Source organism: Seriola lalandi, unplaced genomic scaffold (assembly GCF_002814215.2).
Source record: "Seriola lalandi dorsalis isolate HSWRI2012SDOR001 ecotype SW California unplaced genomic scaffold, Sedor1 jcf7180002054678, whole genome shotgun sequence".
Lineage (NCBI taxonomy): Eukaryota > Metazoa > Chordata > Actinopteri > Carangiformes > Carangidae > Seriola > Seriola lalandi.
Genome location: NW_019525231.1, coordinates 1,140,524 through 1,153,587, shown reverse-complemented (window position 1 = coordinate 1,153,587; position 13,064 = coordinate 1,140,524). Strand labels below are relative to the sequence as shown.

Here is a 13,064-nt window from a genome sequence, read left to right as displayed (position 1 = left end):
AGAGAGAGAGAGAGAGAGAGAGAGAGAGAGAAAGAGAGAGAGAGAGAGAGGATGATATGGTGCAAAGGGCCACAGGTTGGACACAAACCCTGTCCTCTGCAGTTAGGATTATGCCTTCATGGTACCCCCCCACTGTCCATCCCTCAGTATCCAATACGCATATTAACAGGAAATAACAATAAAAAATATAAAATACTGCAACAGTAAAAAAAGATAAATATACATAGATACACATATTAAAAAAATAAAACAAAGAAAAAAACTATGTACAAAAGTGTTGACAAAACTCCTGCTGAGCAGGATGTGCAAAAGATCACAGTATAGACTCTGTTCTGTGCAGGGATAATATTCCAAGGTGTTACTGTAATGTGGTTGTTGATGATTGATGAGGCGAGACGCAGAAGAAAAGGCAGGTGCTGGTCCATCACTGGGGATGACTGGACTGGAATTCTGGTCCTGATACAGAGTAGATGCTACACTGACTCACACAGCATCTAGTGTGTCTAGGTGGTCTTACAACACGGGCTAGATGGTTACCATGCTCATTTCAGTAGATATCACTGAAATTAATATTATTACATTTGAAATGACCTATTGACACAAACCTCTCTAATTTCAATATGTCTTGTAATTTGTGCCATTTGTATGGTGCAAAAAATAAAACAAACAAAGACCAAGCAAAACTACAAGCTGATTTACCAAGCTCAGTATTTATCTGAGAAATCAAGGGATGACAAGTTGTTTCGAGTCTTTAAAGAGAAGTAAAGGTTGAAGGGGAACTTGCCAAACAATGCCTTATAAACTAAATTGTTTTCATCATTGAGAGAAGATCAGCTATAGTTCACAGTGTTGAAATCATGTGTGGGCGGGCTGTGGCAAGGCCAAGATTTAACTGAAAAATTCGGGTACTACTGACCCCCTTTAATACCTCAGTAAAACAGTTAATCCACAGATACCTTACTGATACAGGTGACAAAAGATGGACTGAGACAAGGATTTCCCCCAAGAATACACATTTATTTAAAAGATCAATAAATAAAAACCAACAACAATTTATTAAAGTTAAGAGAAAAGAAAAACAACAATAGAAAACATAAGTGCCTCAAGTTCCAAATTGTCTCATATATAAATGAATAACAGGAACACAAAATAAAGAAAAAGGAGCCGTAGGATTGGCAGCTGTGGCCGCAGACAGGGAAGGGAGAAAATTCACACTGGGATAAAGCACCTCACCACACTCCGGTGCCCTACACACTCACACAGCAAATCAACAAAGGGGATGCAAATAAATAGTGAAGGAAGTGCAAAATTTACTAAACACACTAATATGAGGGGTGACGAAGCACAGGTGAGGAACTCTACCACCAAACCCTCCACCGTCGGGCCATGCTCGCTGCCGCACCTACAGCACTGTATTGAAACAAACAAAAGAAACAGGTATTAGAACTTGAGACAGGTACAAATTCTTGGGGGTAATAACCAAACCAATACCAGGGACAACAGTGTGCAAACAATGAAACAACTAAACAGACCAAAACACAATAACTAAACCAACAAAACAAACAGAGCAAAGACAGCACACCACAGGCTCACCAGACAGCAGCATCAAGGTGAATATATAGCTTTCCCCAAACAATTAAAACCAGGAAGTGGGCGTGACTCAACCCCATGGTGACTTGGAAGGGATCTCCCACTACTTGTTACACATGCATATACACAATGTCACCATAATCTATAGGATGACATTGTTGACTGAACAACTTTCTAAAGGGAAGCATAGACTGGATCCTGTAAAGTGCCACCAGTATAATTCTCACTCACTTTTTACTTACTGAGCTGCTTAAAGTCTTTTGTGAAAAAGCTCTGTTGCTCAAACGAACAAAACAATGACAATTTGCAGTTTGGCAACACAAATATTTTCCACTTGCACTGCTCACCTTCAAAATAACTGTCATTATAAGGCACTTAGCTGCATCCTCTTCCAGTTTTTTCCCTATTCTGCACTTTCTTGATATTAACTTTTTTCACTCTATAATGATGGGCTTACCTGTAGGTCAGTTTAGGTTATACTTGCACAACACGACAAAACAAACACTTGGCAAAGCTCATTTACACAATGGGTAAGAATGTAGAATGTTGTTTGTTTGTTGTTGTTGTTGTTGTTGTTGTTTACCAAGTACAGTAAATTGTTTTTATAGCTTTTTTAGGTTTGAATGCTCTGTTTGGTATTAGAACTTGGATTCAGTGTGTTTACTTTTAATATGATTTTTATGGGGCATTTCACATTTGTACATTATGACAGTCACAGTGTAGAGCTAGACAGGAAACATGGGGAGAGAGAGTAGGGTATGAATGAGAGTCAGATGTGAAACAAAGGTCCTCAGCTGGAATATGTGCGTTAACCATTCGGCCCCAGGGAACCCCAGGACTCCATGTGTTTATAATCCTGTATCTTTTGGTTTGAAGTGTCAAAACAGCTTTAGGTTGAGAGCAATTGGGGCAAAGTCATTCCACAATCAATATCAGTTCAACTGCAATCCTAATCATAGTTTCAATGTCAGTCAAGTTATATGGATTTAGCAAGAGAAATTATTTTATCTGGTCAATTCCTCACATCTTTTGAGATACAAGCAGCCAAGTTGCTATTGTTCATTAAACACCAGGAAACAAAAAAGTGTGATTGATATAAAAAAGGTCAGGAATCTTTGCTAAACCAAGATCTTTCAACTATGTAACATTTGAAAGAAGAAATGATATATTCTTCCTTTTCAAATGAAAGATTGAATACATTTTTTTATATATCTGTATATATATATACATATATATATATGTATATATATACACACACACACATATATATATATATATATGTATGTATATATACTGTATATACACTGTATATATACAGTATATATACAGTATATATTTGGCACTTTAGCCTTTGTGTGAGGTGCAGACAGTACAAGAGAAAATGTAGGGAAATGGAAGTAAAGTAAAGATCACCTCGAACCTTATGTATGTGGAAACTGTGGTGGCATTTCACAATAACGTACACAAATTCCTGAGTAATTGCTAAAGAGTAATCAGAAACAGTTGCACTGTTGCACGTAAAGTTGGAATAATTTCGTTTACAGACACAATCCTCTGTTTATTCCTATTTAAATGCATCAGTAATCACTTTGGAAGAGATTGACTACTAAAGTTTTGAGAAGATATACACTTTTTCTGTCAAGAATAAATCACATTGTCACAATCATTTCATGGAAAGAGGTAAAAAATATTTTAATCCAACTTCATGAGCAACAGTGTATCTCTGAAGAAACCATGTTAGTATTATCTGTTCCGATAAAGAGAGGCTATTTCCTCAGGTTAGTACACCCTGGGGATTTGTTCTGCTCCAGATTCACCTGGTCTGGTATGGCCAGTAAGCATGTGGTGGCTAACTGAAAAGCGAATGTTAGCACACCTTAGACATTACTGAGTCAGTTCAGTTGACTTAAGGACTCCTGTCTACTTTGGTTTTACCATTACGTCGTAATTGACACTTGTAGTTACATGACCGCTACCCAACAAACGTTACATAGTCTTGTTTTACTGGTATCTACAAATATCTGTGTACAAACAGGGCCATAACCAGGACCTAAAAAGTACTAAGGCAAAGGGACTACAGGTATACAACATAAAGAAGGAGACATGACCACAAAAAAACAGGTAACTTTTGGAATTTATTAAACTAAAAAATACTCCCAAATTACATAAGATATTCCTTTATTAGTCCCACATTGGGGAAATTTGCAGTGTCACAGCAGCAAAGTGACAGTATAAGAAAGAAAGCAAAGACAGCAAAATGTCAGTAACAAATACTTAAATATAAATAAATAATAGATAATAATATAATGTGTACAATTCAATATTTACAAAAAAAAGCAGCAAATTAAGTATATTGCATGGATGGTGTGTATTACTTATTGCACATTGTTGCACATGGAGAGTCTGTCAGTTCCTGGTGTGTGTGATCTACTGAGTGCAGTGTTTGCTGTACAGGAAGGAAATACCATAGGTTTCCTGTACTGTGCTGTCAGAGTGTACTGCATGGGGTGGGAGACGTTTTCCGACAGGGGTGAGAGCTTTGCCACCATTCTCCTGTCACCTACTACCTCCACAGTTCTTAGTGATCACTCCCCTCCTCCTCATGGTCGTCCCATTCCAGGCTGTTCTCTGGTCATCTCTGCTCACTGAAAGATTAACTTTATAGTTTATAGAGATAGATCTAACAATAGTAAACACACTTACATATTTCTGTCTCAGTGTCCATTAGTGTTTCCACCAGTTGGACATGTCCTTTAAGCTTCAGTCCTCACTGTCCACACTGACATTCTGTAGATAAAGTTGTCAGAAATCATTTCTTAATGAAGATAAAATCTCCCCCTGATTCTTGGGAAGATCACGAATGAATATGTGCAATTATATTTCTGTCTAAGCGTTGTGAAAGTCTCCTACAGTTCAACCTGTGCAACAAGAGATAGGAAATTTCCTAACTACACTCCCACTTCCTTTAAAACCATCAGTCACAGCAGCAACAAATTCATGTGACTGAATGTGCTGTAAGAGCATAGCAATCCTCCCAGCACTATCAAATATACAGTGGTACAGAGGAAGTCTCGTCCTCGGATGCTTTATAAGAAAAGAAGGCAGGAACTAGTTGAAGGAGTGTCAGCTACTGAAACCATCCTCAACCACTTGTATAATCTGAGAGAAAACAACATCTTTTCTATCAGAATTTCTTCACCAACTGAAGCCAAAACAACTGCTGGTCCCATCTGGGAACCAAGGGGTAAGTACAATACTGACATTTACAGAAACAAGTTGATTTATTATTTTCTCCACTTTTAAATGATCTTGTATCATTTAATATGTAGACTGTTATTTCTTCATATGTTTACATCCATTTCACAAAATGGTGTGATGTTAATTCTTACTAACTTTATATGAAAAACCACAGCATCAACCTGTTTGTTTAAGATTTATATTCTGGAATCTATTAAACTCTTATTCACATTTATACACCAAGGAAACAGTGACATTTACTGGCGAGAGATCAAACTAACACAATAATACATAATCTAAACTTTATTAGACCCTGTTTGTCTACTTAAGTAAAAGTGACAATATCTTTAAAATACTCCATTACAAGTAAAAGTTCTGCATATTAAAATAAAATATCTGCTACAGAAAGAGTACAGTGTCAGAAAAATGTACTTAAAATACAAAAAGTAGAAGTACTGTCTCTGCAGTAAGACTGATGTTATTATACTAGAGACAAGCCAAGAGAATCAAGGTCAAGTAGAGCACAGCGTCCCTTGGGCCTTGCAATGTGTGTCTTTGACCCAACCAGGGTTGTGAGATTTTTGAACTTGTTCTTTTGCCCTTTTTGTTGCTTTTAGTGCCAAATTTCATGATTTACGTTCGTCTGTTCTGTCTTAGCCATTTTAAATATTTAGGGCAAAGGGCAAATGTTGAGGCAGTATTACATGAGGAATTTTGCAGGAATGTGGCAAAAGGTGCATGGCACATGTCATATTAGATTATTAATACTGACATAAATGTATAAGCAGAACGTTACTGCCGTAGTGGCTCGAGGTGCAGCTAGTGTCACACACGTGCAAGTCACAAGCAGGTCCCAAGTTACTGTGGTCAGAATCAAGCAAGTTGAGTCCCTGCTGTAAGTCAAACACAAAACTGTTGCAGCTGTTTAAACCTTATAAAGCCCTTCTTGTTACTTTTACCATAAATCTCTAGGCGGAACTTGAATTGTGCTCCCTTCTCTTTCCTCCTCCAATCCAAATTTTTAGTAATTCTTGGACTTAGCCCCTCCCCATTATAGCTGCCTTGTGTGTTTTGGTCTACTGCGTCCAGGTTTGTGGGCTTTGCACCAGAAATCACCCGATCATGTTTCTAAAACAAAATGTAAGTTGTCAATATGTAGAAAAATACAAATATATCATGAAAAAAATGTCAAGTCCATTCAAGTCAACCATCTCCAGTCTAAGTTAACTCTTAAGTCATGTTATGTCATTTCCCCACCTCAGCAGTTGCTTGGTCCAGATGTTCTCAACCTAGGGAGTTGGCACAACAAAATTTTGGATACTTTAACCTCTGGGAGCCAAATATTTAGAAGAAACCATCACAGACATTGGAACTGATAACAATTCATAGTCATCTGAAAGATGAGAAGGGGACCTACCCAACACACTTCTTTAGTTAAGGAGCCACAAGCCAAAAAGATTGGAAACAAGTAGTTTAAATTAAACTGTGAGAGATGTATTTTTTTAGTTTTTAAATGTAAAATCCTTGTTGTCAAAGTAGCAAATAACTGCAGCTGTGAAATAAATGTAGTGGAGTAAAAAGCAAGAGATTTTTCTATGAAATATAAACATATGGAAAGATGTACTGAGTCACTCTCTAACTCTCAAACACAATTCAACTTTTTTTGTTTATTACAAATGCATATTCTTCTTTGGTGTGTGTGTATGCACCAGTGTATATTATAGTACATGATAGTCAAAAGAAAATCATTGACATGCAATTCGACTTTAATTCTATAGCTAACATCTGTCAGTTATAAGTACTGTAGCAGTGCATTAAACCCCTTTAAAGCTTACATTCTTCCCTTATTTCTTATCTGTACCAACTGTTTTTCACAGTTGATGCCTCTTCCTCTGGCTCTATCGTTTTCAACATCTTATGTTGTGAAATTTCTCGCTGTTCAAATGCTGGTGGATTATCTTTTATCTCATGTGTTGCTGTCTTTTCTGCAGTAATTTTAATTCTATTTAAGTCTTTACTCACATTTGTTGGCCTTGTCTCAAATGCTTGTCAACTGGATCTTCCAACCCCTGCCTTAGCGAAAACTATTTGGGTGGGGAGGGAGGCTGAATTTTATCTTTCACTTTTCTTTTTTTTCACTTCTCTTAAAGTTCTTAATGTTTTCTTTACATGTTCTCCTTGACAGAAACAAAGTGAGATAAAAATAATGTGCTGGAACTGAATGATTGAGAGGAAAAGTGGAACTTTATATGTCAGTGTGATCTGTTAGATTTAATCCTGTGCTGTCTTTATATTCTGGATCTTCACTCTCTAATATTCTCTCCAAATTACAACTACCTCTATGGTAATCCCATGTTGCTGTGGCCTACATTACACCTCAGACTGTGTGTGTGTGTGTGTGTGTGTGTGTGTGTGAGTCCAATTGCGTGGGATGAAACCAGACAATTGCGGTGATGGCGATGAGACAGTCAATCAAAATGGATATCAGATATAATCAAATCCAATCACTCAGAAAGGTGGTCAGACATACAGCAGTTCAGATTTAAAGTGCTCCTGGATTACAGGAACTGAAAAGCACAATTCTACCATGTAATTTCACCTCTGTTTATGCAATCAGTGCTATACTGCTCTCTGGTGGCCAGTAGGGCACAAACACTCAATCTCTTTGTCCTCTATCTCTCGGTCTTTACTGTTTCTAGCTTGTGATCCCTTAACAAAAGCGCTGTGTACTTGTGTCCCCTTGTCACAATTTGCATAGGTCCTTCCTTTCTCATGTTTTATTTGAATACATTTCATTTGAATACGGGCTCGAAGAAGCAACATTATACAGGATTTCACATGAAAAAAAGGATAGATCAGAACAATCTGTAGGTTTCAAGACATCAAATCAAATCGCACCTGTCAACCTCATGGTTGCCATAGAGGAAAAGTCAGGGAATCACCAAAGTCAGTAGGATTCATCCACAAATGTCTGTATAAAATTTCAAGGGAAGCCATGCTGTAATTGTTGAGATATTTTAGTCTGGACCAAAGTGGTGGATAAACTGACTGATGTTTCTATCCTTACAGCCATACTACTGGAAAGGATGGAAATATTGTATCAAAGCACACTAGTCACTCCTTTCCCAAACACTTTGTGGTGGCCACAGCTATAATACGATAGGTCCGAGGCCTTCTACACAAAGACATATCTGACATGTTTGAAAATAAGCATTCTGCTTTCTCAAACATAAAGCTAGAAATCCAGTACTACCTCATCTATGCTCCATCTCATTTTTTCATTCATGTCCTTATTCTCCATGTGAGGGTCTTCAAGGAATTCAGAAGCCATAGGCGATGGGAAGGGCTGTTGGATGTCAGGTGATTTACTGGGTGACAATGAACCCTTTGGTGACCCTGGTGTTGCTGGGCTCACATCTCGACTGCTTTTCCTTCTAATATGAGCTCGTATACTTTTCCCTGGGACCATCAGCAACCCTCCTTCCTCTTCTACCAATGTGGCAAATACTGCTCCCAGACTCTGCCGTATCCTTTGACAGAAGTGTGGGCAGCTGAAGGCATACAGAATGGGGTTCAACACTGGATTCAAGAATGCAGTGGTTGTAGCTAGGGGCAGACCCACCTCCACTAAACTGAGGTTATTCCTCCGGTACTGGGCCGTCAATTCAATCATGCAGAAGATGTGATAGGGAGCCCAGCACAGTGCAAATGCTGCAATCACAAATGTTACCATTTTGATGAAGCTCTGGGACAGCTGGCCCTGATTGATCTGATTCGAGGTGGTGGGGGACAAGGTAGTAGGTGTTGAGGTTAAAGATGGACGGGAAGTCAGAGGCTTATTAGTTTTGGTGTTTTTTTGGGTATTTGTAATTCCTGATCCTCCGTTTTTGTTTGACACAATCAGTGCATCAGTTAGTCTCATGGTGCTCTGCTTCCTCCTCTTGCTCCTTTTCCTCAGGATGAGACCTATTTGGATGTAGCTCCCAGCAATCACAGCCAGGGGAAAGAGGAAAGCTAGCAGCAACTTGGAGATTGCTGTTGCCGCATGCCTTACTTTGCAATCTCTCTCCAGAGTGGCTTGAGAGGATAAAATCAAGGCAAAATCATGATAGCACAAATTCCGCCCATCATGTTTCTTAATAACTGAACGGAATAAGGTGTAAGGCAAGGTATTAATCGCTGCCCATAGCCAACCCAATGCACACACCTTCCATGCTCCTGCCACTGACCGATGATTCTGGCACCACACTGGCTTGACCACCAAAAGTAAGCGGTCCAGTGAAATGGCTGCCAGCAGGAAAGCTGACACAAACATGTTCAAGAAGAAAATGGAAGCCTGTGTTTTGCAAAGTGGGTTGCCAAGCTCCCAGCTATGGGCGTAGTAAAGGTATGAGGTAAAAAGGGGGAGTGTCAGGGTGGCTAGGAAGTCAGACATGGCGAGGTTGAGCACCCAGACAGAGGCTACTGTGCGCTTTCGCAGGCGGAAGCCAACCACCCAGAGGATCAGGGCGTTCTCCAAGATCCCCAGGCAGGAGAACAGACCATGGATGCAAACAACCACCGAATTAGCCTCTTTGTTGTTGTTGTTGTCGCTGTGGTTCTGCATGTCCTGTAGCAAGGGGCAGAGGAGCTCCCCCCTGGTCATGTTTGACATTGGTGCTCTGAAAAAAAGAGGTAGAAAACAGTGACAACAAACTAATGGAGAACTGATCAGACTGGCACTGGTGCTCATAGGGCCTTTGCTTGGTTGAAAGCTAATTGCTATGTATGTGACCTCCTGCAGTAGCTGGTGTTTTTAATGCATGCTCATGGTTGTTTACAGAGGAAAGAAATTACAAAAACAATATCTTACACGCATGCTGCTGATGGTGGTGATGGTGATATGACCAGTAGTTGCCTTTAGACAGCTGATAAATCACCACTTCCTTTCTTCATATACTTTGGGTAAATGAAATAAGCACCATACTCTTCTCGTTTGATATTCTTAATTGTTCAATTACAAACCTACGTACTTTGCTGTCAAGGAGACAGTTAAGAAAACCTTGTTAAAGTCAATTACACTACTAATTGTAAGGATTAAAACAACATGACTGACATGATTACAGATGATGGCTCCTGTTGAACAGCATTATTCTTGGCAGCAGGGACTTCCAACTGTACAGCCATTACCTGGTATAATCAATGTCACCAAGAAAATAATAAGTCAGGAATGACCTAATAAGGCTACTTGTCGTTAGCAGTAGCTTCATTGAAGTTAGCTGTAAAGTTGGTACAACTGGCTAGCTGGTAAGCCACCAGAATCATGAAGACTGACTTGATGGGCTGCATGCATGGTAGGGACTGTATGTCGCAATTTTTTTTTTTTTTGCTGCTGCAAGACCTGTTGAATGAGAACGAGAATATTCTGTACTCTGCTGGGATAATTATGCTTAACACATCTTAGTTCACCCAAAAAGAGGAAGCAGAAAACCAGTTCCTATTTGCTGTATACTGATACCAATGTTAGGGAGTTTAACACGTGATATAATAGTATAAAAACAGGTTATATTTCAGTTTATTTCAGTTGTGGTTATATGAGTTGTGCTTCAGAGATAAATGTGGAACATCTAGTTATCACTAAATACAGTAGAATAAAGATTTGACTCCTCAAAATGAATGTTGCATTGTGTTACACACTGCATGGTCACTTACACTGACTGCCTAGATGAGGTAAACACAGCACAGTGTTGGCTCATAAATACAGATGTGAGTATATATCGTATCCATGACACAATGCTGACAGGACCCTTTACTTAAAAAATGTTGCATTGTGAATGTATTGGTGTGACAGCTGCCTTTAGTGTTAAACACTGAGAACGTGAGGCCCAGTGAACTTAATGTAGGAATTCATATCAAAATGTCAGTTGGCTCTTTATCTCAAACTGTTTATCGCAAACTCAGTTTTAGCTGCTCTGCTGTTTGGGTGGTTTTGACATTTAGATGCAGTTGCTAGTTTATTATTGGTATAGCATGATAGGAGCTGATAAGAGGCAATATCTCTATCAGAAGCCATTCTTTCTACATTACAAACCAAAGAGGGACTAACCCTGCCAGCACTTTTTGAAAGTATCTAATGTATGACTGTATGACTGGGTCCAATATCACCATGTTTGAATAAGAAAACTGAATTGTCATTTAAATATAATAGAAAAATCACACTTGTATGAGTAATAGTGAAGCATGGAAAATTTAGGCCTGCAACAACAAAATATTCATAACATGACATAACAAGCACTAATGTTCAGAGATAGTTACAGATGTGATCACAACCACAGTCAGTCATCAGGATGCTTTAAACTGAATTAATTCACTCACCTAGATGTAAGGTTGCACTCAGCGAGGAGAAGGAAACATTTTAATCTTTCATGAATTCCTGTTCTCGTTCTGTCCTCTTTGTGTTATTGTTACAGACACTCATCCCTCCAGTTCTGCCACTCTGTACAGCTGTTATGGAGACACTCACTGAATCCCTGCTACAACCACACCCCACACTGACACATTCGTACTGACATACTGCCCTTTGCTCCACCCTGTGGGCTGATAAGAATTCTGATGAGTGATACTCCAACTCAGACAGGTATAGACTAGAGGCAGAGGAAAGTGTCCCATGAAAAAGAGAGGAGAACAGCCAAAAAGAAAAAAAGAGATGAGATTTATGTGACATGCCTTTATCTACCCTACATCATCCTGCCAAGGCCGGACTTGTATGAACTAGTTCCTATGACACTTCAGGCTGTGCTGTAATTCCCATGAAAATACACCAAATCAACAAAGCGCAGTCTACGTATATCCAGACATATTTCCACACAGACATCCTCTGTGTCATTATCCAAACACTCCTGGACAACACCAGCAAATGTTATTTACTTGGTAATTCATTGTAGCTATTAGAAAAAAGTGTGAAGAGAAAACGTTTTCCTCCATGGTTACAAACGTCTCTGCCACCATCTGCTGGTGAACACTACTCAATATGAAACAATTATACAAATATTCTTCTATTGAATCAACACAGTACATGGGTTTTCAGTTAAGCGACCTGATTTCTGTCATTTTAGCAGGGGTGGACAAAGTACACAGCTGCATTATTTGAGTCAAAGTATAGATACATCTGGTCAAATATTACTCCAACACAAGTGAAAGTTGCTCAGTCAAATTTTTACTTGAGTAACATTTCTGGAGTACTTGATTTTAAAAATACTTCAGTATTCAAAAGTAAAAAAAAGTCAAAGGTTTTTTTTCTTCTTGTCGACACATTGCTGTATTGAACATATAGAATAAAAACTCATAGACAGCCAACTTCAAGCAGTTTATCTGGAAATAAACAAACATTTAATACCTTGACATGTTTTCTAAAGTTGGACAGCAAATTTCTGTAGGTAATGATGAATTTTGGTCATGTTAAACATAGCATACATTTAAAAAAAAAAGGAATCTTTATTTAATTAAAAAAACTTTAAACATGGACTTGAAGCATCTTCTGCCTCATCTTTATCTAACGAAACCATTGTTAGGCCACTGCCAAGTTCAAACTGAGCTGTTGAAACATGCAGCAGCACAACAGGACTGACAGCGCAGGAGTTGACTGTGATTGCTTCTTCTCCTGTGATCGACACTGAGAGAATGCTGACTGCGTAAAAAAATACTGTCACTGAAAAAATGCAGAAATCAAGAAAAAATCAGGAGATTGGGATTGAAAAATACATCATAATGCAAACACATCAAAATAAAATACAATAATAAGATTGTAAGCTTGTAATTTTTTTCAATGTCTGATTTATTTTTCAGGGGAATTGTTTTTAGTGCCAATACATGGTTTAGGGCCAATGCAGATTTTTTCCAAACCAAGTGTTCAATGCCAATGTTTCCTTTTTCTGTTCAGATTTTGTTTTCAATGCCAAATTTTATTTTCGATGTTAACATTTTACTGTCACTGTTTTAGCCCCATGAAAAACAAACTGTCACAGGATTTAAACTCTGTTTCTTGTCTGTTTTCTTGTATACAACATTTGACAAGTCAGAACATGGGTCAATTGAACCAAATTCATTAACAGTCATTTTCCAAGTATTTGTCAGTTAACCAACCTGATAACTGATAATGAGTCTTTTTTTCCCCTGTAGATTAATCATGACTTCAGTGTTGGGAATAGCACTGCTGGGCTGGGCCCTGATGGCAGGACACACCGTGGCCTTTGTCCCTA

The 13,064-nt window shown here is 38.6% G+C and overlaps 2 protein-coding genes across 2 annotated transcripts in view; one reads left to right on the top strand and one right to left on the bottom strand.

Annotated features, from left to right (window-relative positions):
• Positions 1 to 3,706: 3,706 nt before the first annotated feature.
• On the bottom strand, positions 3,707 to 11,420 carry LOC111666625 (prostaglandin D2 receptor 2). The gene is made up of 2 exons (XM_023422004.2): positions 11,182 to 11,420; positions 3,707 to 9,488 (listed from the first exon to the last, which is right to left on the bottom strand). Exon 2 carries the CDS (start codon positions 9,479 to 9,481, stop codon positions 8,063 to 8,065), a length of 1,419 nt encoding a protein of 472 aa, XP_023277772.1. The 5' UTR covers positions 9,482 to 9,488; positions 11,182 to 11,420; the 3' UTR covers positions 3,707 to 8,062.
• Positions 4,612 to 13,064, top strand: part of LOC111666591 (von Willebrand factor A domain-containing protein 7-like) — a 17,802-nt gene continuing 9,349 nt past the window's right edge. The window contains exons 1-2 of the mRNA XM_087178165.1: positions 4,612 to 4,834; positions 12,985 to 13,057. Of these exons, the coding sequence (XP_087034291.1) occupies positions 12,992 to 13,057 (66 nt within the window). The 5' untranslated portion in view covers positions 4,612 to 4,834; positions 12,985 to 12,991. The remainder of the gene's footprint in view (positions 4,835 to 12,984; positions 13,058 to 13,064) is intronic.